The 21990-nt window shown below is 48.0% G+C and overlaps 2 protein-coding genes across 6 annotated transcripts in view; one reads left to right on the top strand and one right to left on the bottom strand.

Annotated features, from left to right (window-relative positions):
* The window catches only part of SH3BP5 (SH3 domain binding protein 5), a 57786-nt gene extending 55382 nt beyond the window's left edge, over nt 1–2404 (top strand). For all 3 annotated transcript variants that reach the window (XM_008266026.4, XM_002716172.5, XM_051818481.2), the window contains 2 exons: nt 488–748; nt 1043–2404. In XM_008266026.4, coding sequence (XP_008264248.2) covers nt 488–748; nt 1043–1263 — 482 coding nt within the window. In that variant the 3' untranslated portion in view covers nt 1264–2404. The remainder of the gene's footprint in view (nt 1–487; nt 749–1042) is intronic.
* Nucleotides 2405–6767: 4363 nt separating this feature from the next.
* CAPN7 (calpain 7) overlaps nt 6768–21990 on the bottom strand; it is a 55487-nt gene continuing 40264 nt past the window's right edge. Inside the window, exons 13-21 of one of the 3 annotated variants that reach the window (XR_001794591.3) lie at nt 19306–19450; nt 19081–19180; nt 18263–18398; nt 17676–17751; nt 12048–12193; nt 11169–11231; nt 10467–10597; nt 8008–8122; nt 6768–7919 (exon numbers count right to left, since the gene is read on the bottom strand). Coding sequence is in view for 2 of the 3 variants with exons in the window: in XM_002716245.5 (XP_002716291.1) it covers nt 7775–7919; nt 8008–8100; nt 10467–10597; nt 11169–11231; nt 12048–12193; nt 17676–17751; nt 18263–18398; nt 19081–19180; nt 19306–19450 (1035 nt within the window). In the remaining variant the exon portion in view is untranslated. The remainder of the gene's footprint in view (nt 7920–8007; nt 8123–10466; nt 10598–11168; nt 11232–12047; nt 12194–17675; nt 17752–18262; nt 18399–19080; nt 19181–19305; nt 19451–21990) is intronic. The other 2 variants (XM_002716245.5, XM_051818480.2) reach the window with 2 other exon arrangements.

The raw sequence follows: 21990 nt of genomic DNA, 5'->3' as shown, positions 1-21990 counted from the left end.
CTCTGGGCCTCGATGGTCCTGGTCCCCAGGGCAGGCGGAGCTCCAGAGCCCTGCGGAGGGAGCAAACAGGGACCCAGGTAGGCACTGAGTGCATGTTTGCGGAGCTCAGGAGTTAGCGGGGGCTAACAAAGACCCCCAGCTGCAGGCTCCGCAGGGCCAAGTCTTCCAGTGGCTCTTGCTTTTCCTGTAGGGCCAGAGGGGAGCTGGCCAGCCTGGCGTGGGCGGGGCCAGACCCCTTCCTGTGCAGCTGTGTGTCTCAGGGACACAGGTGGACAAGAGGGCCGCTCTGCCGCTGATTGCTCTTCCAGGTGGAGGGCAGGGTTACGGGTATCGCGAGGACCTCATGTCAGGGCTCCGGCTGCGGAGAGGCTTGGCAGGGCCGCAGTGTGTTCCCTGCGCTGTGTCTGAAGCAGGGCACCCTGGGAGGGGAAGTCGAAGGGGCAGGTGACCGTCAGCACCCGTGTGACTGACTGTCCCCTCGCCCCAGTGGCCTCGGAGGCCTTTGAAGACGACACCTGCAGCAACTTCGTGTCTGAAGATGACTCAGAAACGCAGTCGGTGTCCAGCTTCAGCTCCGGACCCACGAGCCCGTCGGAGACAGCCGAGCCGTTCCCTGCGGTGGCGAGGCCCGGCAGCCTGGACCTGCCCAGCCCCGTGTCCCTGTCGGAGTTCGGGCTGATGTTCCCAGTGCTGGGCCCCCGCAGTGAGTGCAGCGGGGCCTCCTCCCCCGAGTGCGAGGTGGAACGAGGTGAGTTGCAGCCTTGCCCTGTCCATGGAGCCTCGCGCTGTGGCAGGCCACTCTGTACCCTTCCACCCCTCGGCTGGGTCTCAGGGTCCCCCCAGTGCCAGGCGCCTGGGCCCCGGGTGCGCCTTTGCCGTGCTCCCCAGGGGGCTCCTGCCAGAGCCCAGGCCCTGTGCTCTCCAGGGCTCGAGTGTGGGAGCCGCCCTTTCTGTGCAGTGGGCAGCCCCTGGAGCCCCGCGGGTTGAGTGGGCCTCCTGGCCCCTGCCCATCTACTCACTTGAGCTCTCTCTATCTCCCCAGGAGACAGGGCGGAAGGGGCAGAAAATAAGACAAGTGACAAAGCCAGCCACAGCCGGGGTCTCAGCAGCGGCGGCGGCGGCGGCGGCGGCTGCCGGAAGGGCCCGAGCAGCGTGTCCCTGGAGGGCCAGGCCCTGGAGAGCCGGGTGCAGCAGCTCTCCCTCCAGTGCTCCAAGGGAAGAGAGGGGCTCATTGCCGACATAAACGTGGTGCAGATCGGCTGACCCGGCCCGTGGCCCTGTGAATACTATTTATACAGGAAACTGGAGAGCACCGTGCCAATAGTTGTTCACTCTATGCCAAATCTTAAGCATTTACTTTGAACTGAACTAATGAGGTCTCAGCGACCTTGGGGGCTGCAGATTGTTCTGGTAAGACCCCTGAGCTGGCTGGTGTTTCGGAGCAGAGCTGCTGTGGCGGGTGGACTGGGCCCGGCTCGCAGCGGCCTGTGTGCCGGCGCTGTGGAAGCAGTACCGCGTTCCTGGGAGAGCTGCGGAGCCAGGCCCGGCGTGCACCTGCCCCTCAGGCTGGCTGGGAGGAAGGAGGTGTTCCCTCCCTCATTCCCCAGGCCCCCTCCCCATCCCCACTGCCTCCCCCAGCAGACACCCTTTTCAGGGTGTTCCGAGCACCGTTTTGACCCAGTGAAGGCTTCAAGAAACCGAGAACGGAGTTTGCTGTCATCCACTTCCTATGGCGTTCAGAGGCCGCAGAAAAAAGTCACCGGGAATTGCACTTTTGGGGGTGGGATGGATGAGTGCCAGGGCGGGGGCGGGGGGCTGCGGACGGAAGGGGCGTTTCATAGAATAGGAGGGAAGGTTCCACAGCAGAGACCTCACCCTGCCAGCCAGCCGATCTTCGACGAGAAGTGCATGTGAGGAATGGCTTCCACTGTTCTCCAAGACTGACCAGTGTTCCTTTCTCTGTAGGTTGTAACGTAAGGAAATTATTTAAGGGGTTTGCAGCACTAGAGTTCCTTAGAGGAAGCTGTTCCTGAAAGGGAAGGGAGTAGGCATGTGTTGGCAAAGGCTGTCAAACAGGAGCAGTGGCGTCTGGTATGCTAATAGTAGTGTTAAGACCGCTTTATCTTTCTTCCTCTCTTGGTTACGCATACTTAGAGCACCCTATTTTATTTTATTTTATTTTGGCCCTGTTTTGTTTCGGGAAATCCAGCATTTCTGAACGAGGGGAAAAGCAGCCTCTCCCTTTCAGGCTGTGTGTTACGTCGCAGCGTCTGCATCTTAGGCGTTTGCAAAGCTCTTCATACTGCGTGATTTCTCCTTTTTTATTCACTGATACAATATCCTACTTACAAGATTATTTTGTACTTGTCTTATACCTTGAGTGTAATAAAAACGGCTTAAGAAACCTTGTGTTTGGCGACTTCAGTTAAGAAAATCCCAGTGTTCTTGGCGCAGGGTGGGGCATGAAGGTGGTGGCCACCTGTTCTCATTTGTCACTCCTGGTCGGGAATCCTGACAGCAGGGACCCGGTTCCCCTTCCGCTGCTGCGGTGAGCGGCGAGCAGGCAGCGGGCGGGGATGAAGGGAAGCTGGCAAGCGCCGGAGCTGTGCGCTGCCTCCTCACCCCAAGAGGCTGCTACCTGGGAGTTGGGGCGCACGTGGGCTTCGGACCTGGAGGAAAACTCAGGTCTGGGAGTCCGATGGTCATCTTGGGCCCTGTGTCTCATGGAGATGTCCCCGTGTCAGTGTGCTACACGCTGAAGTCTGCTGTGGGGGACAGAGTGCGTGGTTTCAGGAAAGCTCATAACCCTTTGCACTGTGAACGAGAAATACTTTTTTCCTAGTTAATATTTCCTGTCCTACAGAAAAGCTCCCAGAAGGCCCTTCCACTAGATTTACAAATAAAACAGCTACTCAGTTCTCATGAAACCCCCTTGCACTGTGAATTCCCAGACCCCTTCCTGAATTACTGTCAGAAAAACTGCTCCCCGCAGTTGAAACATTGTTTCACTTTCTCCCTTCCAGAAGAGCAGCCACACTAGGAGGGTTTGCAGCTCCTCCACCTGTGTGTGGGTGGCAGATTTCTCTTGTAAATACACAGAAACCACAAAAATACATTTCACTAACTTTTTATAGTATTTTTTAAAGATTTTATTTATTTGAAAGAGTCACACAGAGCGGGGAGAGGGGGAGAGCGAGCGAGCTATCTTCCATTCGCTGGTTTACTCCCCAATTGGCTGCAACAGCTGGAACTATGCTGATCTGAAGCCAAGAGCTTCCTCCAGGTCTCCCACGCGGGTGCAGGGGCCCAAGGACTGAGGCCATCTTATTCTGCTTTCTCAGGCCATAGCAGAGAGCTGGATCAGAAGAGGAGCAGCTGGGACTAGAACCAGCACCCATATGGGATGCCAGCGCTTCAGGCCACGGCGTTAATCCGCAGCACCACAGCACTGGCCCCAGAATATTTCACTAATGATTCAGAACGAAACTCTGAGTCCTTCCGGCAGAGTTTGGAAGACTAAAGCCTTACGTCATCAAGGTAGTGTCCTGGATTTGGGCGCTAGGACTGCTGGGTAATCTATTTCTTTGCTGACTTCAGACTCTGGCTCCCTCTGACCCTGCCCCCTCCTGACGCTCCTCGCGGACTGCTGGGTGATGCGGTGCCCACCCCTGTCACTGCAGCCGCCTCTGGGAATCCCTGCTCACCTGGCTTCTTTACCTCCCCAGACCCCCCACTCCTTATCTTCATAGTTACTACTTCTAAAAATGTGGTCCCTAAACCAGTTCTTAGCCACTTCTACTTCACATGTGACTTCTGATTTTGGGGTAGCTCACTCGTCGCCATGTGCTTACTGCAGACCTGGGTTTTCCTGGACCACCTTCCTTTAATGGGCTTCTCTGAACTCTCCAAGCTCTGCCCGCAGGCCAACAGCCACCCTCCAACTCCATCGACTCCTGACTGGTTTCTCTGTCTCCACTCTACCCCACCGTTGGAACTGAGGACCTCAGAAGGGCCTGGCCTGGCCTGGGATTGGCACTGTGGCTTAGCACGCCGGCATCCCGTGTGGGTGCTGGTTCGTGTCCAGGCTACTCCACTTGTGATCTGGCTCCCTGCTGATGGCCTGGGAGGGGGGCAGCAGAGGCTGGCCCAAGTGTCTGGGTTCCTGCTGCCATGTGGGAGACCCGGAGGGGGCTCCTGGCTTCAGCCTGGCCCAGCCCAGGAATGATCTGTGGGTGAAGATCTTGGTCTTTTCCTCTGTGTAACTCTTTCAAATTTTAATATTTTTTAAGGACCTGGCCTGTTTTCCCTTTGTATCTGATCATTCTGATCATTCATTGCAGTTACTGTCCTGAAACCTGGTCTGAGCTTGCCCCCCACCCCCATCCCCCCGAGTCAGCGTCTGGTGTGTGCTTTACTGCAGTCGCTGCCCCACACTGCACGGAGCAGAGCAGCCCCGGCGCGCTCTGGACAGCTTGGCAGCCTGGGCAGAGAGCTGGGACCTCTGCCGCGTCTCTGGATTTGCTCAGCCGTGGAAAGAAGTACTGGTACCAGTGCTCTGTTCAACCAGTGGGAAGATAAAAAGGGATGCACACATTAGCTACATAGTAGGCACTCACTGCTACTTTTTATGGCTGCCTAGTAGGTTTCTCTGTATTGGTTCAGACCTTCCTTAAACTTCTGGATAAAAGAATCCCAAGGTCCTAAATTATAAGAACAGGAGGAAGGAGGGGAGAGGCGAGCTGTGGGCCAAACCAACAACAAAAAGTACCCCATGCTTGCACGTAAGGACCCTTGACTGCAGGCCGAGGCAGGTCAGCTGCCACTGTGATGCCGGCATCCTGTATGAGCGCCAGTTCCTGTCCCGGCTGTCCCACTTCTGACCCGGCTCCTGCTAATGTGCCTGGGAAAGCAGTGGAAGATGGTCGAAGTGCTTGGGCCCCTGCACCCATGTGGGAGACCTGGATGGAGTTCCAGGCTCCTGGCTTTGGCCTGGCCCAGCCCTGGCTGTTGACATCATTTTGGGAGAATGAACCAGTGGATGGAAGATTTCACTATGTCTCTTTGTCACCTCTGCCTTTCAAATTTTTTTTTTTTTTTTTTAAGATTTATTTATTTGAAAGAGTTACCCAGAGAGAGGAGAGGCAGAGAGAGAGGTCTTTCATCCATTGGTTCACTCCCCAGATGGCCACAACGGCTGGAGTTGCACCGATCCAGAGCCAGGAGCCTCTTTCTGGTCTCCCACGCAGTTGCAGGGGCCCAAGGACTTGGGCCATCTTCTACTGCTATCCCAGGCCATAGTAGAGAGCTGGATCGGAAGAGGAGCAACCGAGACTAGAACTAGCACCCATATGAGAAGCTGGCGCTTTAGGCCACAGCACCAGTCCCAGCCTTTCAAATCTTTTTTAAAAGATTTTTTTATCTGACAGGTAGAGTTATAGACAGTGAGAGAGAAAGGTCTTCCTTCCTTTGGTTCACTCCCTAAATGGCTGCTATGGCCGGCAATGCGCCGATCCGAAACCAGGAGCCAGGTGCTTCCTTCTGGTCTCCCATGCGGGTGCAGGGCCCAAGGACTTGGGCCATCCTCTGCTGCCTTTTTGGGCCACAGCAGAGAGCTGGACTGGAAGAGGGGCAGCCGGGACTAGAACTGGTGCCCATATAGGATGCCGGCGCTGTAGGCGGAGGATTAGCCAAGCGAGCCACGGCACCGGACCTCAGCCTTTCAAATCTTTTTTTTTTTTTTTGACAGGCAGAGTGGACAGTGAGAGAGAGAAAGGTCTTCCTTTGCCGTTGGTTCACCCTCCAATGGCCGCCACGGCCGGCGCGCTGCAGCCTGTGCATCGCGCTGATCCGAAGCCAGGAGCCAGGTGCTTCTCCTGGTCTCCCATGCGGTGCAGGGCCCAAGCACTTGGGTCATCCTCCACTGCACTCCTAGGCCACACCAGAGAGCTGGACTGGATGAGGGGCAACCGGGACAGAATCTGGTGCCCCGACCAGGATGAGAACTCGGTGTGCCGGCGCCGCAAGGCAGAGGATTAGCCTAGCGAGCCGCGGTGCAGGCCAGCCTTTCAAATCTTAAAACCACCCTGACTGAAGTGGCTGAGCCCCTGGGTGCCAGTGCGTCCTGCTCAGAGCCCAGCAGCAGCCCGCCCATCCCCAGGCCTCCTGGCCCGTGTGGTCTTGCCCCTCTTATCTAGAGCCAGCACAGTTCAGTGTAAATAATTTTGCTCTCCTCAGATTCTCTCTATAAAAGTGCTCTCTGCCCGGACATGAGCAGACACATTGCCAGCTGTCACCCAGGCTTGCTGCCGGTGAGTGTGGGAACTCACCCCTTTTCTGCCTAGCATCTGAGAAGTTGTGGTTTACTCTTTCATCTGTGGCACTGCACCTGCAGCTCTGTTAGAGAACTCAACACTGTAGTACAGTAAGTTGCTCCATGCGTGTCTCCTCCATTCGATTCCTGAGGGCGGGTCCCACTTTAGTACACGCCCTGCTCAAGATCTTTAACACACAAGGCTCAAGTCATGTGCGTTTAATATATACAGCTTGTATGCATTGGATTTTTTTTTTAAAAGCTCACAGAAAATTAGTGAAATTAATCCAGCTAGAATCAGTATGCTAAAAGTGCAATATCAGAAAATAATCCATCACTATCCCAAGTTAAAAGAACTATGTATTTTTGTTGACCCGTGTGTGTTCATGCAAATACTTTTCTTTTAGACCACAGAAGAATCTTTCAATAAATAAATTTTTCTAAGTTAAACCAGCAGTTTCCATTAAGTATAAACATTTTATTTCAATTAAAGGCAGTAAAAATACAAAATAAAAAGTTTTGATAATTATAAAGTAGAGACAATGAAAAATCCCACCCTATTAGTTAATTTCAGACCTTTAAAATCGTGGGTGTCCTGTTCTGATGGGGTTTTATATAAATGACTGGCCAATCTACACAACACTAGACTTCATGGCAAATTATTTTCCTGAATGCTCTCTAACCCAATCACCATATATTAAATTCTCCATTTTCTTCTTCAAAGTGCTGAGCATTAAACTATAGAGCAATTTTATGAGACTGTCCACACTGAACTATATGTCTTCGGTGTGTCAGGTCACTACTTCCAACAACACTGACCACACCTCAGTCCTTGCCACACAGGTCCATGTGATGTAGGGGTCTAGGGTCCACAGCCTGCATTCTTAAGCATGAGCGTCTTCATGCTAAGCTAGTCAATCCTTAAAGCTTTCCTCTTTCCTAACATCTGGGCAACAAGAAACATTAAGTCATAAATAATGCAAAATTAAAGTCAGTTACAGTGACATGATTTGGTAATTGGTTGTACAAGATGTACAGTGGAGCCAACACAAGCAGGTTTAGCTTACAGCATGCTCTGTAAAAAGGGAACGCGATAACGTTCCAGGCCGCCATTCCACTCAGTCTCTGCCCCTCTGCTTCCTCGTCTGGTCTCCTGCCCTGTCCTCTTAGCAAAGGCCTGTCACAGTGATGAACGAGTCTAGTCTTTAATCCTATGCACTGTCTGATACAGAGTGGCCCCTACGTACAAGCCAACTCTGCACACACAGCCATGTACACAGTGTTTCTAGATGATTCAGGAAATTCTGACTATATACATTTCTTACCCAACACTGACAAGCACCAGGTTCCACTGTGACGAGCTGTCTAGAGCTGCACGATGGTCGTTTCTCATCCTGAAGATCTGTGTCTTCCTCTGCGGAGCCGAAGCCGGGTAAACAAAGTGCTAAGGCTGCAGGGGTCCCCTCACTGCAGCTGTGTCGTCTTGATGGGGACAGTACTATTAAAGTCCAAGAAGAAAGGACCTTCTTGTTTAGGCAGAAACGTGCTAGGAATGATATTGAAGATCCCAGCAGGTGTATTTTCCAATTCGAGGTAGCAGAATCCACACCTGTTGTATTCAGGGACAGGGTAAATAAGGTTTATTGAGGATGGTGCCAAGAGTCAACCATAAATTCTATACAATCCAATGCCATTACCTGTAGTCTCCGCTGGATTTCCTCTGGAAGCCGTGAGGGCCAGGATCTCCTACCCAAGAAACTGCTACAACCTCAAATCCAACGCTATATTGCCTGGCAAGGAAAACGAACAGCACTGAAATAAATGAGATAGAAAACAAGCACATCTAAAGTGCAGATTATCAAGTATGAGGGGTCTTCACAAAGTCAATGGAAAAAGGGGTATTACAGAAGTAATGCCTGGATTTCAAAGCTTTTTGCTCAAAAATCAGCTCAGCTTCTTTTCATTTTCCACAAATTATTTTTTAAGGTTTATTTATTTGAAAGAGTTATTGAGAGAAAGAGCCAGAAATAGCAAGCTTCCATTTCCATTTGCTGGTTCACTCCCCAGGCGGCTGCAACAGCTGGGGCTGGGCCAGGCCAAAGCCAGGAGCTTCATCTGGGTCTCCCATGTACATGGCAGGAGTCCAAGCACTTGGGCCATCTTCTGCTTTCCAGGCCATTAGCAGGGAGCTGGATGGGAAGCTCAGCAGCTGGGACTTGAACCGGCGCCCGTAGGGAAGCTGGTACCAGAGCCGGCGGCTTTAGCTGCTACGCCGTGACAGTGGCTCCTGCTCTTTGAAGTGCCCGTGTATGCTTGCTGAAGCTTCTGAAACCGCTGCAAACTATTTTCACTTCTAATTATACTAAATCCCCTGTGCTTTAAAAAAATATTTATTGAAAGAGTCACGCGGTGAGGGGGGGGGGAGGGAGAGAAGGAGGGAGGGGGGAGAGAGAGAGGGAGGGAGGGAGAGAAGAAAGGGAGAGAGGGAGAGAGGGAGAGAAGAGAGAAGAGGGGGGAGGGGGGAGAGGGGAGAGGGGGAGAGGGAGAGATATGTCTTCCATCTGCTGGTTCACTCCCCAATTGGCCACAACAGCAGGATCTGGGCCAATCCAAAGCCAGGAGCCAGGAGCTGCTTCTGGGTCTCCCATGTGGATGCAGGGGACCAAGGACTTGAGCCATCTTCTACTGCTTTCTCAGGCCACAGCAGAGAGCTGGATGGAAGTGGAGCAGCCAGGACTTGAACTGGCGCTGGGATGCTGGCACTGTAGGTAGTGGCTTTACCCACTACACCACAGCGCCGGCACCCCCGTATGTTTTTAATCAAGTGTGTTTTTTATTTGAAGCCATAAAGAGTAATACTGTACTAAACTTACTTTAAAAGAGATTATTTTTATCACAGGTTCCCCGAGAACTAATTTAAAAGATGAAATATTCTGTCATGTAAATTTAAAAGATCTGATAGTTTTTATTGTAATAGGAGACAAGCCTATGGAACAGCAAAGAAAGCCCTGGAATAAAATAGAAATTTCTACAAACAGTGAACTGACATAGTTCTCCCAATCAATAAGGAAATAAAGGACTAATTTAGATGGTGATGAGCTGAAAATAAAATTGAATTCCTATCAAATACTGAAATATATACCATATGGATTTTTAAAAATGTAAAAAATTAATTCACAGAAGAAAATAAGGTACAAATCTGGTATTTGGGTGAGATTTCCTGTTTACAGTAAAAGGAATCCAGAAATGACAGATTGGATTCCTTTAAAATGATCCTTGGGGCTGGTGCTGTGGTGCAGTGGGGTAAGCTGCTGCCTGTGACAGCACCTCACATCTGGGCGCCAGTTCGAGTCCCAGCTGGTCCGTTTCTGATCCAGCTCCCTCCTAATGAACCTGGGAAGGCACTGGAGGATGGCCCAAGTTCTTGGGCCCCTGCCACCCACATGGGAGCCTTGGATGGAGTTTCAGGCTCCTGGCTTCAGCCTGGACCAGCCACAGCCACTGAGGGAGTGAACCAGTGGATGGAAGACCTCTTCCTGTGTCTCCCTCTTTTTTTGTTACTCTGGCTTTCAAATAAACAAAACCTTAAGGAAAAAGGCTACTTCTCTATGTGGAAAAACATTTGCAAATGTATGAAGGAATTAATATCCTTGTTCATAACTTTTATAATTAAGAACAGGAACAGAAGAATGAGCAGAAGACATGAATACGCAATAAAAGGAAAAACTGCTCATGAACTAAAAATTCTTACGTGTTCAATTTCTGTAGACATTAAATACAAAAGGGCAATGGGATCCCTTGTTTCGCCTACAAGGGTACCTAGAAAGTTCCCGGACACACGGAATCAGGCGATGCATTTTCCATGAACTTTCTGAAGTACCCTCTGCTACCTTCCAGAGGCTGTACTCTTCTGCTGGTCACACCTAGGTGTGGAATCCACTTGGAACTGGTTTTGGATGCAAGGTGAGGTGGGGTCTGGTTACCATTTCTCGTCCCTGGGCACTCGGCCATTCCATTCCCTGGAGAGACCGCCCTCGCCCCGGTGCCACGGTCACCACAAATCTAACGTCTACACAGACGCAGAGCTGTTTCCAAACCTCATCCTCTCCTACGGCGTTCACTTTTAACGACATCAGGAACGTTTCCCATCACACACCTTGGTCCTCTTAGCTCAATCAGTAACGGCCCAGGCTTTTCCACGTGGAATTGGTAGATGGGGTTATTTTTGTGAGTCTCTTGAAAATTCCCACATCCTCCAGCACTCTGACCACTCCACTTCCCATTAATCTAACAAAAACAAGTTTTTGTGTTAGTGAAGTTTCACATTCTTCAATTCCACTGTACAGACAATACTCCTTTCTATCTTACCAACAAAAACAAAACAAAAAATAATACTTCTACCCCGTTGCTAGTTCTTTCTTTGCCACTGACAGTCCGTGTTGCTGCATTTCAGCCAGGCTGTCTTGCCACACCAAGCCCTCTGTCTCCCTGTTTACTAAAATGGTTCCTCTTGCCAAGAGCGTCCCTGGAATCTTCTGCACACGCGCCCAGCCTGCAGCCTGCAGCCCTGATGCTGCTCCAGGGCTCCCCTGCACACGGCCTTCTCTAACCACTGAGGTCTCTGCTCCTCCTCTGTCTGGATACTTCCCTTTCCACGGAATCACTCTAATGCCGCTCAGGGACGGCCTCACAGCCAGCCCCGACGAAGGCCGCTTCCTTCTCTCGTATTCCTGTCGAGCCCCAGAATGTTTGTTTTGGAATAAATCATAAAATGAAGAAAAAAAGGAGAAAGGGGAAAGGAAGTTCTAAAATTCTAGAAGGATGCTGAGATTACAACCTGGAGAAAGTATCGTCTTACCCGTTTAGATAAGGTGTATGGTGAAGGAATCTTTGAAAAGGTGAAGCTGCATGCGGAATACACCTAGATTTAAACATGAAAGATACACTGAGGAACTGCAGTTTCAGAGTAGTGAGAGAACATGCTGGGAGACTCATCAAACAGCTGGCATCTGCGGGTTGTTCTGTGCAGGCAATGCAGTGGGAAGCAGGTCAGCATGAAGGAGCTGGGAGGCCGGGAGCTCGGCCCGGCGTGAGCACGCCCTGCTGCGCCCGCACGGCTCGGGACACACCGCGGTCTGCCTAGGCCTTGGTGACTGCATTGCAAAGATGCGTGGGTGCCCGCTCATCACCAAAAACCTGTTCAGATTCAGTCTCATCTTATTTGTGGCAAATCTATGCAGGGCAACATTACAATGATCTTCCCAACTACACAAGAACAGTATTTTTACTGGTGAATAAAAAGGTCAAAAAGTCTTTTCTAAGTCAAGAAGAGTATTACGTAGGCTAAAAAGAGTTTTTATTCCTTGGTTTAAAATTGAATTTATTAGTCCAACACAGCACATTACCTTAGGACTAAACTATTACTGTGAAAATGAAAATACTCAAAATGTCATTCAAAACAAAAATATTTAAAAGCATAACTGAATATTGGTACAAACACGAGGATACTTTAAAATATTCATGGAAAATGTATATTATGAAAGAACTCCATGAATTTCAATTTTTTTGTATCAAAATAAACTTTAATTCCATTTTTCCATGATCTTTTGGAAGTACCGCTGTGGAAGAAGAGAACAATACATTTTCAGAAACAGGCTTCCTCTCCGGACAGGCCTCTCCCAGGCAGTCACCACGTGACTACTTTCTAGAACCACGCCTGCCACGGGCTTTGGCTTACCCGAACAGTGTAATGGATCGTGTTCTGTTTTTCATACTGAGAAACCACCAAGGTGAAGGTGTGGGTCCCAGGCGTGGTCAGCTTTATCTTCGTCAGATAATGGGGGCTGTTAATTCGAATCCCATCAATGTAGGGAGGGGGGTCAGCTGCAAACAAGCAAGCAGGTTTACAGAAATGGAGACTTTTCTTTAGATTCCGTATTACACTACTGATACTAGGAAAAATAGTGCAATGGACAGATAGCCTTTTAACTGGCTGGGCCTTTAAGATACGAGTACATGATATTGGCAGATCATGGTAAAGCTCTGACATTAAGCAGTCTTTAACAAGCAAGAGCCACCCTTTGGAGCATGTCCAGTGAGTACAATGATCCCTGTTACTTGTTCTGCACTGCATTCTTCTCCAGTACAGGATTTTAAAGTCAGGTTAGCTTTTTTCTTTTTGAGGTTAAAATATATAAAGATCCTTGGCCAGCAGCTTCTTTGTGAAACAAACTCTTCTACCTACCACCCCTATCTTATGCCCATCCACTGATGGATTTGGTGGGGGTCTAAAATGAACAAATCAACAAAATTTTGTGACAAAATTAACAAAATTGTATTTTTGAGTACAAGCTGAGCATCCCTAATCTGAACATCTTAGAGGTCTAAAATCCAAAATGTTTTGAGCATATCATGCTGGACTTTCAGTGTACTTCAGAGCATTTCATATCAGAGATACTAGCATATCTACACCTAAAGGGTAGTATACATTTCATTTTATCTCTCTTATTTTTCATTCAACTTAAAACTTTTTTTAAATTCTGAGACCTCCCATCTGCTGGTTCACTCCCCAAATGCCCAGGAGCAGGAACTCAATCGGGGTTTCCTGCGTGATAGCTGGGATCCAATTCCTTGAGCTGTCATCTGCTGCCTCCTAGGGTGCTCATTAGAAGGAAACTGGAGAGTGCAGGTGGGACGCCAACCCAGGCACTCTGATGTGGAATGTGGGCATCCCAAATGGATCTTAACTGCTGCACCAGCTGTCCACCCCATCCATCATGTTTTTTAAGATCCATGTTCTAGGGCCAGCGCTGTAGTGTAGCAGGTAAAGCTGCTGCCTGCGGTGCCAGCATCCCATATGGGTGCCGGTTCGAGACCCAGCTGCTCCACTTCCGATCCAGCTCTCTGCTATGGCCTGAGAAAGCAGGAGAAGATGGCCCAAGTCCTTGGGCCCCTACACTTGTGAGGGAGACCTGGAAGAAGCTCCTGGCTTCAGATCAGCACAGCTCTGGCCATTGCAGCCAATTGGGGAGTGAACCAGCAGATGGAAAACCTCTCTCTCTCTCTCTCTCTCTTCTCTGTGTAACTCTTTTTCTTTTTTCTTTTTTAAAGATTTTATCGATTTACTTGAGAGGTAGTTATAGACAGTGAGAGGGAGAGGAGACAGAGAGAAAGGTCTCCCATCTGCTGGTTCACTCCCCAGGTGGCCGCCTTGGCTGCAGCTGAGCCAATCCAAAGCCAGGTGCTAGAAGCTTCCTCTGGGTCTCCCACGTGGGTGCAGGGGACTTTGGCCATTTTCTGCCTTCCCTGGCCATAGCATAGAACTGGACTGGAAGAAGAACAGCTGAGACTAGAACTGGTGCCCATACGGGATGCCGGCACTGCAGGTGGAGGATTAACCTACTGTGCTACAGCACCGGCCCCCTGACTTTCAAAAAAACAAAAAAATCTTTAAAAAAAAATCCATGTCCTATGCAGAGCCTCTACTCCTTTTGGCTGCCTATAATAACATTTCACCACATGAGGATGACAGATTTTATCCACACCTCCAATTGGTTATCCAGAAAATGCGGACATGCAGATTGTCTCCCATAGTTTGCTATTACAATGCTGCCTGATACACTCTTCAGTGCTCTGTCTCATCACTGGAGCCTGATGTAGTAAAATCCTTTCCGGCTCACGCACTACTGTGAGTCATTTAAGGTCAATGCTGTGTCACACAGTTTACCTAGGAATGTTGAATACTCACAATGTGTATCTCAGTAAGTCTCTAATACTGAGAGGTGGTGTGCCCTAGTTGGAAGAGAAAGAGAATGGGCAAATCTGTGGTCCTGGACAGGTTTCCAACCTTCCTCCAAATGCAGAACAAGATAAGGCCTATTTATTGTTGTGCTGTGATGAAAATAGAGCCATAAACCTGAAAACATTCTTAGAAAAGTGAACTCACTATAAGTAAAATAGAACTGTTTTTTTAAAAATCCAAATAAAAATAATAATATGAGGGTACTTCAAAGAATTTATGGAAAATATGTCATTATGAAAAAGCTATGCATTTCTAAGGATTTTTATATTTCTAAGGATTTTTATACCAAAATAAATTTTTTCATTCCATTTAATGTGTATTTTCATCTACTTGAAAGGCATGGTGACAGAGAGGAAAACTAAGTGATCTTCCATCCACTGGTTCTCTCCCCAAATAACCCAAACAGCAGGGGCTGGGCCAGGCGGAAGCCAGGTCCCACCTCGCTGGCAGGGCCCAAGCACTGGAGTCATCAGCTGCTGCCTTACAGTACACATCAGCAGGAAGCTGGATGGGAGGTGGAGGATCTGGGACTCGAACTGGCACTCTGGTATGGGAGGTGGGCAACCCCAGCAGTGGCTGAACCTGCTGCTCCACAACTCAGGCTCCTCTAAGAACCAATCAAAGTCCTCTCACCTACTTGAAAAGCCATGTAACACTTTTTGAATGTCAGTAATACCTCAGAGTATCTGTACTTTCTTTCTGATTTTGTAATGACCAACAAATATATAAAAAATGGAAAATTTAGCTATTCTAGCTTGGCACTGACCACTCCAGAATCTAGGGATACTGACTGATGAAGACTCAGCGATGTCTGCATGGTGGTTAAGGTGCTGGTTGGGATGCTTGCCTCTTGTATTGAATGCCTGGGTCCCAGTCCTGGCTCTGCTCCAAATTCCAACTTTCTGGTATTGTGCACCCTGGGAGCCAGCAGATGACAGCTCAAGTGACTGGATCTGACACCCACGTGGGAGACCTGACCGAATTCCTACCTTGGCCTGGCTGGTGTGGGTACTCGGGAATGGGAGCCCTGTCCTGCCCTCAACACAGTGAAATGGGAAGAACGCCGTATTTTCCTGTGCTCAGTAACTCGCTCACACCGCCCCATCACTGCCCCGCTCTCTGCACAGGTGCTTCTCTCAGGAAGGGTCTGCTTCCTCCAGCAGGCTCTTCTGTCAAGGCTGGTGACTACCAGCACGCCAGGTCCAACAGTCTCGTCACCTAATCTTCCTTGATCTCCCAAATGGCAACAGATGCAGCTGCCCCATCGTTTCCTCTCGAGTTATGTGAAACCTCGCTCTGTTTCACCAGGAACTCTTAAGGTTCTTTTTCAGTCTTTTCCTCTACTCGGCTTCAAGACATGTAAGTGTCCAAAGGTCAGGTCCTGGATGTCCACCTCTGTAGTCACAAACCTCTCCATGGGTGACTGACACAGTCCAGGACTCAAATGCCTCCATCTATACCGCCAGTGCTAACCTCACCCCAGAACGGTTAAAAAAAAAAAAAAATCCACCTACTTACTTCACAAACCAAAAATGAACATCAGATTGTACTCTACAATGAATCTGCTCCCTGCCCTCCCCACCAGTTCTTGCTCACTGCAGTAACCGTTCACCTTTCTATTGTTCAAGAAAACAAAGGTGTCATCCTTGGTATCCCTCTGCCCCCTTTGTCAATAAGTCCTGACAACTCTACTGAGACTCAAATATGCCCGCTTCCTCTCGTCTCCACTCCTACCACCTCAAATTCAAACCATTATCACTTCTCACACATAAAATCACCTAAATGGAGGCTGGCATTGAAGTATAGTGGGTTAAGCTGTTGCCTGCATCGCTGCTATCCCATGTGGGTGCTGGTTTGAGTTCTGGCTGCTCTACTTCCATTTCAACTCCCTGCTAATGTGCCTGAGAATGCAGCAGAAGATGGTCCAAGTGCTTTGACCCCTGCACCCATATAGGAGACCTGGAGAAAGCTCCTGGCTTCAGTCTGGCCCAGCCTTGGCTACTGTGGCCATCTGGGACATGAAGCAATGGATGGAAGATCCCCCTCTCTCTCTGACTTTGCCTTTTCAAATGAATAAATGAATAAACACATCTTTTTTTTAAAAAAATCACCTAAATGGTTGCTCTGCTTCCATTTTTGGCCCTGTTCAATTAAAAAAAGAATGTTCTTTTAAAAAAAATCAGATGATGGGGCCAGCACTGTGGTGTTGTGGGTAAAGCCACCGCCTGCAGTACCAGCATCCCATATGGGCACTGGTTTGGGTCCTGGCTGCTCCACTTCTGATCCAGCTCTCTGCTGGGGCCTGGGAAAGTGGTAGAAGATGGCCCAAGCCCTTGGGCCCCTGCACCCACGTGGGAGACCTGGAGGAGGCTTCCGGCTCCTGGTTTTGGATCAGTGCAGCTCAGGCCGTTGCAGCCAACTGGGGAGTAAACCATCAAATGGAAGACCTCTCTCTCTCTGCTTCTCCTTTCTCTGTGTAACTCAAGTAAAATAAATAAATCTTAAAAATCAGATGATGCCATTTTCCTGATGAAGAGCCCCAATTCCCAGTGGCTTCCTCTGCATGCCCTCTGTCTCAGATCCCACACCCAGCAGGCACATCGGCCTTCTTCCTGCTCCTCACCACGCCAGTCTTTTCTCAGGATCCCCGTGCTGGCTCCTTCGGCCTGTAATGCTTTTCTCTCCATTTCTTTGCATGCCTGATTCCTTTTTTGTGATTCAGAGTTCCTCAAAGAGGCCTTCCACCACCACTCAACCAAAGCAACCAACCAAGCACCAACACTAGACCCTATTTCTTTACACACCTGGTATTTTCCTTGCTTATTATCTGTCTCTCCAATCAGAACATAGACTACATGAAGGAGGGTCCTGTTTTGTTCACCATGGGTTCCCCATGGCCTTGAAACACTTCCTATCACTTAGTATTTGTGTGTGTGTGTGTGTGTGTGTGTGTGTGTGTGTGTTTTTTGTGTGGGAAAGCAAAGGTGCTTTAGTTCAGTGTTAAAGAAGAGATTCCGTTTGCCTGGCAGAACCCAGAGAGGTGTCTTCACCACGGTGAATGAGCAGAGCAGGGCATAAGGAGTGTGTGGGAGAGGGCAGGGGGAGACTCTTGATGGAAGTGTGTGTGGAAGCAGGGGCAATGAGGCCATGGTGTGCTCAGGAGGACCAAGCTTCTCAGTGAAAGCTCTGAAAACCAGGGCACAGAATAAAGTGGGACAGGAAGATCAAGGCCAGAACATAAGAAGGCCCATCCCATGCTGGAGAGTTCATCAGATTCATCCAAGAGCCCATGGGAAACCAGAAAATACTTCTGACCACAGAAGACAACATGATTTAAGTTTCAGAAATCAGCAACATACAAGAATGTAGAAATCCAAAATTTGTGGAGTATCTAAATTGCTAACCAAATAACCCAAATATAAGAGCACAAGCATCCACCAGAGTGGCTTCCTTTAGTCTCTCAGCATAATAATATCTGTATAGCATCTAACCAAAATCAGTCATTTTTCAACTTAACGATGTAAATAAAAATTTAATGTACATTTGTGTGGCTACTGAACATACCTGGGTAATAAACTTTTTTCCCATCAGTCTTGTATACAACCATTGTGATAAATTCTCGGTTATTTGCAAAATCATCCTAAAATCACAAAGAACTCAATGTGGTTAAGGAAATGGTCATTAAAAATACTCTGTATTTAATGTTAAGAAGAATATTTAATAGCAATTCTTTCAGTTATTTAGTGCTATAAAACAATTTCTAAATCATACTGTCATTTCAATAAACACACTGCACACAGCACTAAATAATATTCTGAGGTATTAAAATTAGAATCAAGACAACATTCTCAAACCCCCTTCAGCATAATATTCTTAAGATCTAAAGTATATATAATCAACTCCAAAACCCTCACTAGAAAGAAAAGCATAAACTCTCTCACATTTTTCTTTAGAGAGGATGTCTGAACAAGATTTAAACTGATCACAAAATAGAAATTTCACTGGAGGAAAATATCTATATATTTAAGAAAAGAGTATTATCAGGGCACATAAAGAGACAGATTGGTGATCAAATCATACATCTCATGGTCTGATTGTACGCGTACTGAAAAGAATTTCTGGATTGGAGTGCATTAGAAGGGTATCAGTACCTTGTCTGTTATGTGTCTACTAAGCAAAACCCAAACTGCAGCGCCCCCTTGTGGACACTGCACCTCCAGTTTGTACTGGGGGTTGTTGGCCAGGCTATAGGCATCTTTCACAGGTCCTTGCTTAGCATCCCAAGTACTAAAAGATAAAGTCAACAAAGAAGGAAGGAATTACATTTCTCATAGAGCTGAAATACTATATTGCTTTAACAAGCGTTGTGTTTCAAAAACAAACTACCAGATTTTTTGACTGTTTTTAAAGTTTTTGGCATAACCCTGAAATATACAAAGAAAACAACTGTTACGCCGGCGCCGCGGCTCACTAGGCTAATCCTCCGCCTAGCGGCGCCGGCACACCGGGTTCTAGTCCCGGTCGGGGCGCCGGATTCTGTCCCGGCTGCCCCTCTTGCAGGCCAGCCCTCTGCTGTGGCCAGGGAGTGCAGTGGAGGATGGCCCAGGTGCTTGGGCCCTGCACCCCATGGGAGACCAGGAAAAGCACCTGGCTCCTGGCTCCTGCCATCGGATCAGCGCGGTGCGCCGGCTGCAGCGCGCCGGCCGCGGCGGCCATTGGAGGGTGAACCAACGGCAAAGGAAGACCTTTCTCTCTGTCTCTCTCTCTCACTGTCCACTCTGCCTGTCAAAAAATAAATAAATAAATAAAAAAAAAATTAAAAAAAAAAAAAAAGAAAACAACTGTTACAAGATAGTTATGGGTAGGCATGACAAAAAAGGAATGCTAGTTTTTCTAAATTAACCATTACATTTTTAGTTTAGAAAGCAGAGAATACTATAAAGCACATTCTGAAATGTACAAAAATTACCTGTGAATACACGTGGATTCTTTAAAAAGACCTGGATTCCAGCTCAAATAAATCACGTCATAGTACTGGCAGAGATCATCCCAGGAAATCCAAAATATTCCTGAAAGTTAATTCTTTGTTAATCTAAAAATCTCTTAATGATAAATGACTCAAGTATATTTTCCCTGGTTAAAACATGTTACTTCATTGACAAATAAATGGTGTTAAAATTAAAAAGGTATTTACCATTATCTATTTTCTGAGCTGTTCGGGGATCAAAGTTTAAGTACTTTTGCAACTCAGGAGTCCAGTTTTTCACATCATTTTCACTGTATCTTCCTTTCCAACGTAAATGGCTCCAAGGGTTTTTCAACTGGATAAATCGCAGCCCCTAAGTAGAAATTAGGAGATAATACCGAGTTGTAAACCAGTTTTATTATTAGTTACATCATTCTTATTAAGAGAGAATGGAACTTGAGTAGTTTCTTCTTCCCTTCAAATCTCCTGGACATTAATATTCTTTGGGTAACATTTTCACATCATCACGTATCTGATCAAAAACCGTTAATGGGCTACCTACTCCTCAGAGCTATGCTATCCCTGTACGCTAGTCACTAGCCAACCACAAGTTGGCTTAAATTACTTAAATTAATTTACTTAAATGAAAATTAAATTTAAAAATGAGTTCCTTAGTCACAGAAGCCACATTTTCAGTGTGCAACACGGCACCGGTAGCTACTGCAGTGGACGGCGCCGTCAGCACGTACATTCTGCTGGACAAGGCTGCCTGACAGCATCAGGCACTTCCTGCCTTTCTAGTACTCCAGTATCTTTGACTCTAGTTTTGTGTCCCCATCGCCATCCCCATAAATAATCCAGACTCCACTTTGCCTGTGAAGGCATTTGCCCTTGGCTAAAGGGCCTGCTCTGTTCCCATTTAGCTACCCTTTCTTCTCTCAATGCAGCCTGAAGCAATGAAGAAAAATGGACATGGACTTTGTTGTTGGAATAAAATGGGCTCAAATTCCAGTCTATTTAAAAGCTCTGTGGACTGAGAGGGGGCGTCCACTAGTGCGTGCTTGCTTACTGGTCTATAAAATGAGGATTGTCTCCCTGGAAGACTGCGGTGAAGACAAACTGAAGTAACATGCCACATATCTAGCATTTAGAGCTTTCTTCTTCTAAGCACTCCCTCTCTTCTCAACTGTATATAGTGCTAACAATCTGTATTACCTTAGCTTAAAAGAATATCCTATTTATCCTGTTCCCTACTTGCACAATGTGGGAATCTGATCTTCCCACTGAGATAATAAACTCCTTGAAATGGAATATTAGTCTTACTTCAAACAGGCGATCTGGGAAAACTATACCTTTTTCTTTTTTTAAAGATTTCTTTTATTATTTATTTGAAAGAGTTATAAAGAAAGGCAGAGACACAGAGAGAGGTCTTCCATCCGCTGGTTCACTCCCCAGATGGCCGCAATGGCTGGAGCTGTGCCTATCTGAAGCCAGGAGCCAGGAGCTTCTTCCAAGTCTCCCACGCAAGTGCACGGGCCCAAGGACTTGGGCCATCTTCTATTGCTATCCTAGGCTGTAGCAGAGAGCTGGATCAGAAGTGGAGCAGCTGGGTATCGAACTGGCACCCATATGGGATGCCGGTGCTTCAGGCCAGGGCCTTAACCCACTGCGCCACAGTGCCGGCCCCAACTATACTTTTTTCTATTGATGTCATAAATCAAACTAGAGGCATTTGAAAAAAAAAAAGAACCTACATTCCTTTGATATTTTAAATGGTGGCAAGCTGTGGCCTGGGCTACCCATGATTTCTTTTTATTTAAAAAGACTGATTTATTTATTTGAAAGGCAGAGTTACAGAGATAGAGAGCGAGCGAGCGAGATCTTCACGAGTTCACTCCCCAAATGGCCACAAAGGCTGGGGGTAGGCCAAGCGGAAGCCAGGAGCCAGGAGCTTCCTTCAGGTCTCTCAACTGAGTGCAGGGGTCCAGGGGCTGGGGCCATCCTCCACTATATTCCTAGGCATGTAAATATTCCTAGGCACATTAGCAGGGAGCGGGACAGGAAGTAGAGCAGCTGGGCCCCGAATTGGCATCCATATGGGATGTCGGTGCTGCAGACCATGGCTTAACCTCCTGTGTCACACCATTGGCCCCTTCCCATGATTTCTGTACAAGACTCATTCCTCTCAGGCTATATTCCTGGATCCTTAATAATACAGTGATGGATTTATTCTGTATCATCTGCACCTTACATCAGTCAGTGCACACAGGATGCTGTCCTTCCTTTTCATAAAGCCCAGTTTCATCTGAGTAGGAAATCTCCCTCATCTCAGGACTCTTCCAGTTCCTCGAAGGGAACACAGAGGAGAGGAATGTGCTGCTAACCTTCTCAGACACGGGGCCCAGGCACCAGGGACATTCGAGGACAGATCACACTGCAGGTTTTGTTTGGATAAGTGGAGAATCAGCAATTCAAATGGGCCCAACTAAGGGAAGAACTACTACAGAATTAAAAATAAGAATCTGACTTAACACTGCAACATTCCTTTTCCAAAGATATCCCCAAAGAGCTACAAAGGAAAAGCCTCAGGTAGGTTCAGAGCGAAACCCTGAACCAGAGATGCAGCTCCATAGCAGACTACGGAACACGACCTCATGGAGAAGACACAGACGAGACTCTCAAGCAAAGCAGCTGAGACGAAACTGAAGAGAAGATCCTAGAACATGCAGGAAGGTTGGAGGCAGTCATGGGGCTGGCACTAGGGTGCAGGGGGCTAAGCTGCCACTTGAAACGAAAAAAGAGGGGAGCCGGCGCCGTGGCTCAATAGGCTAATCCTCCACCTTGCGGCGCCGGCACACCGGGTTCTAGTCCCGGTTGGGGCGCCGGATTCTGTCCCGGTTGCCCCTCTTCCAG

Source organism: Oryctolagus cuniculus, chromosome 4 (assembly GCF_964237555.1).
Source record: "Oryctolagus cuniculus chromosome 4, mOryCun1.1, whole genome shotgun sequence".
Classification (NCBI taxonomy): domain Eukaryota; kingdom Metazoa; phylum Chordata; class Mammalia; order Lagomorpha; family Leporidae; genus Oryctolagus; species Oryctolagus cuniculus.
This window is presented reverse-complemented; position numbering and strand designations above follow the sequence as displayed.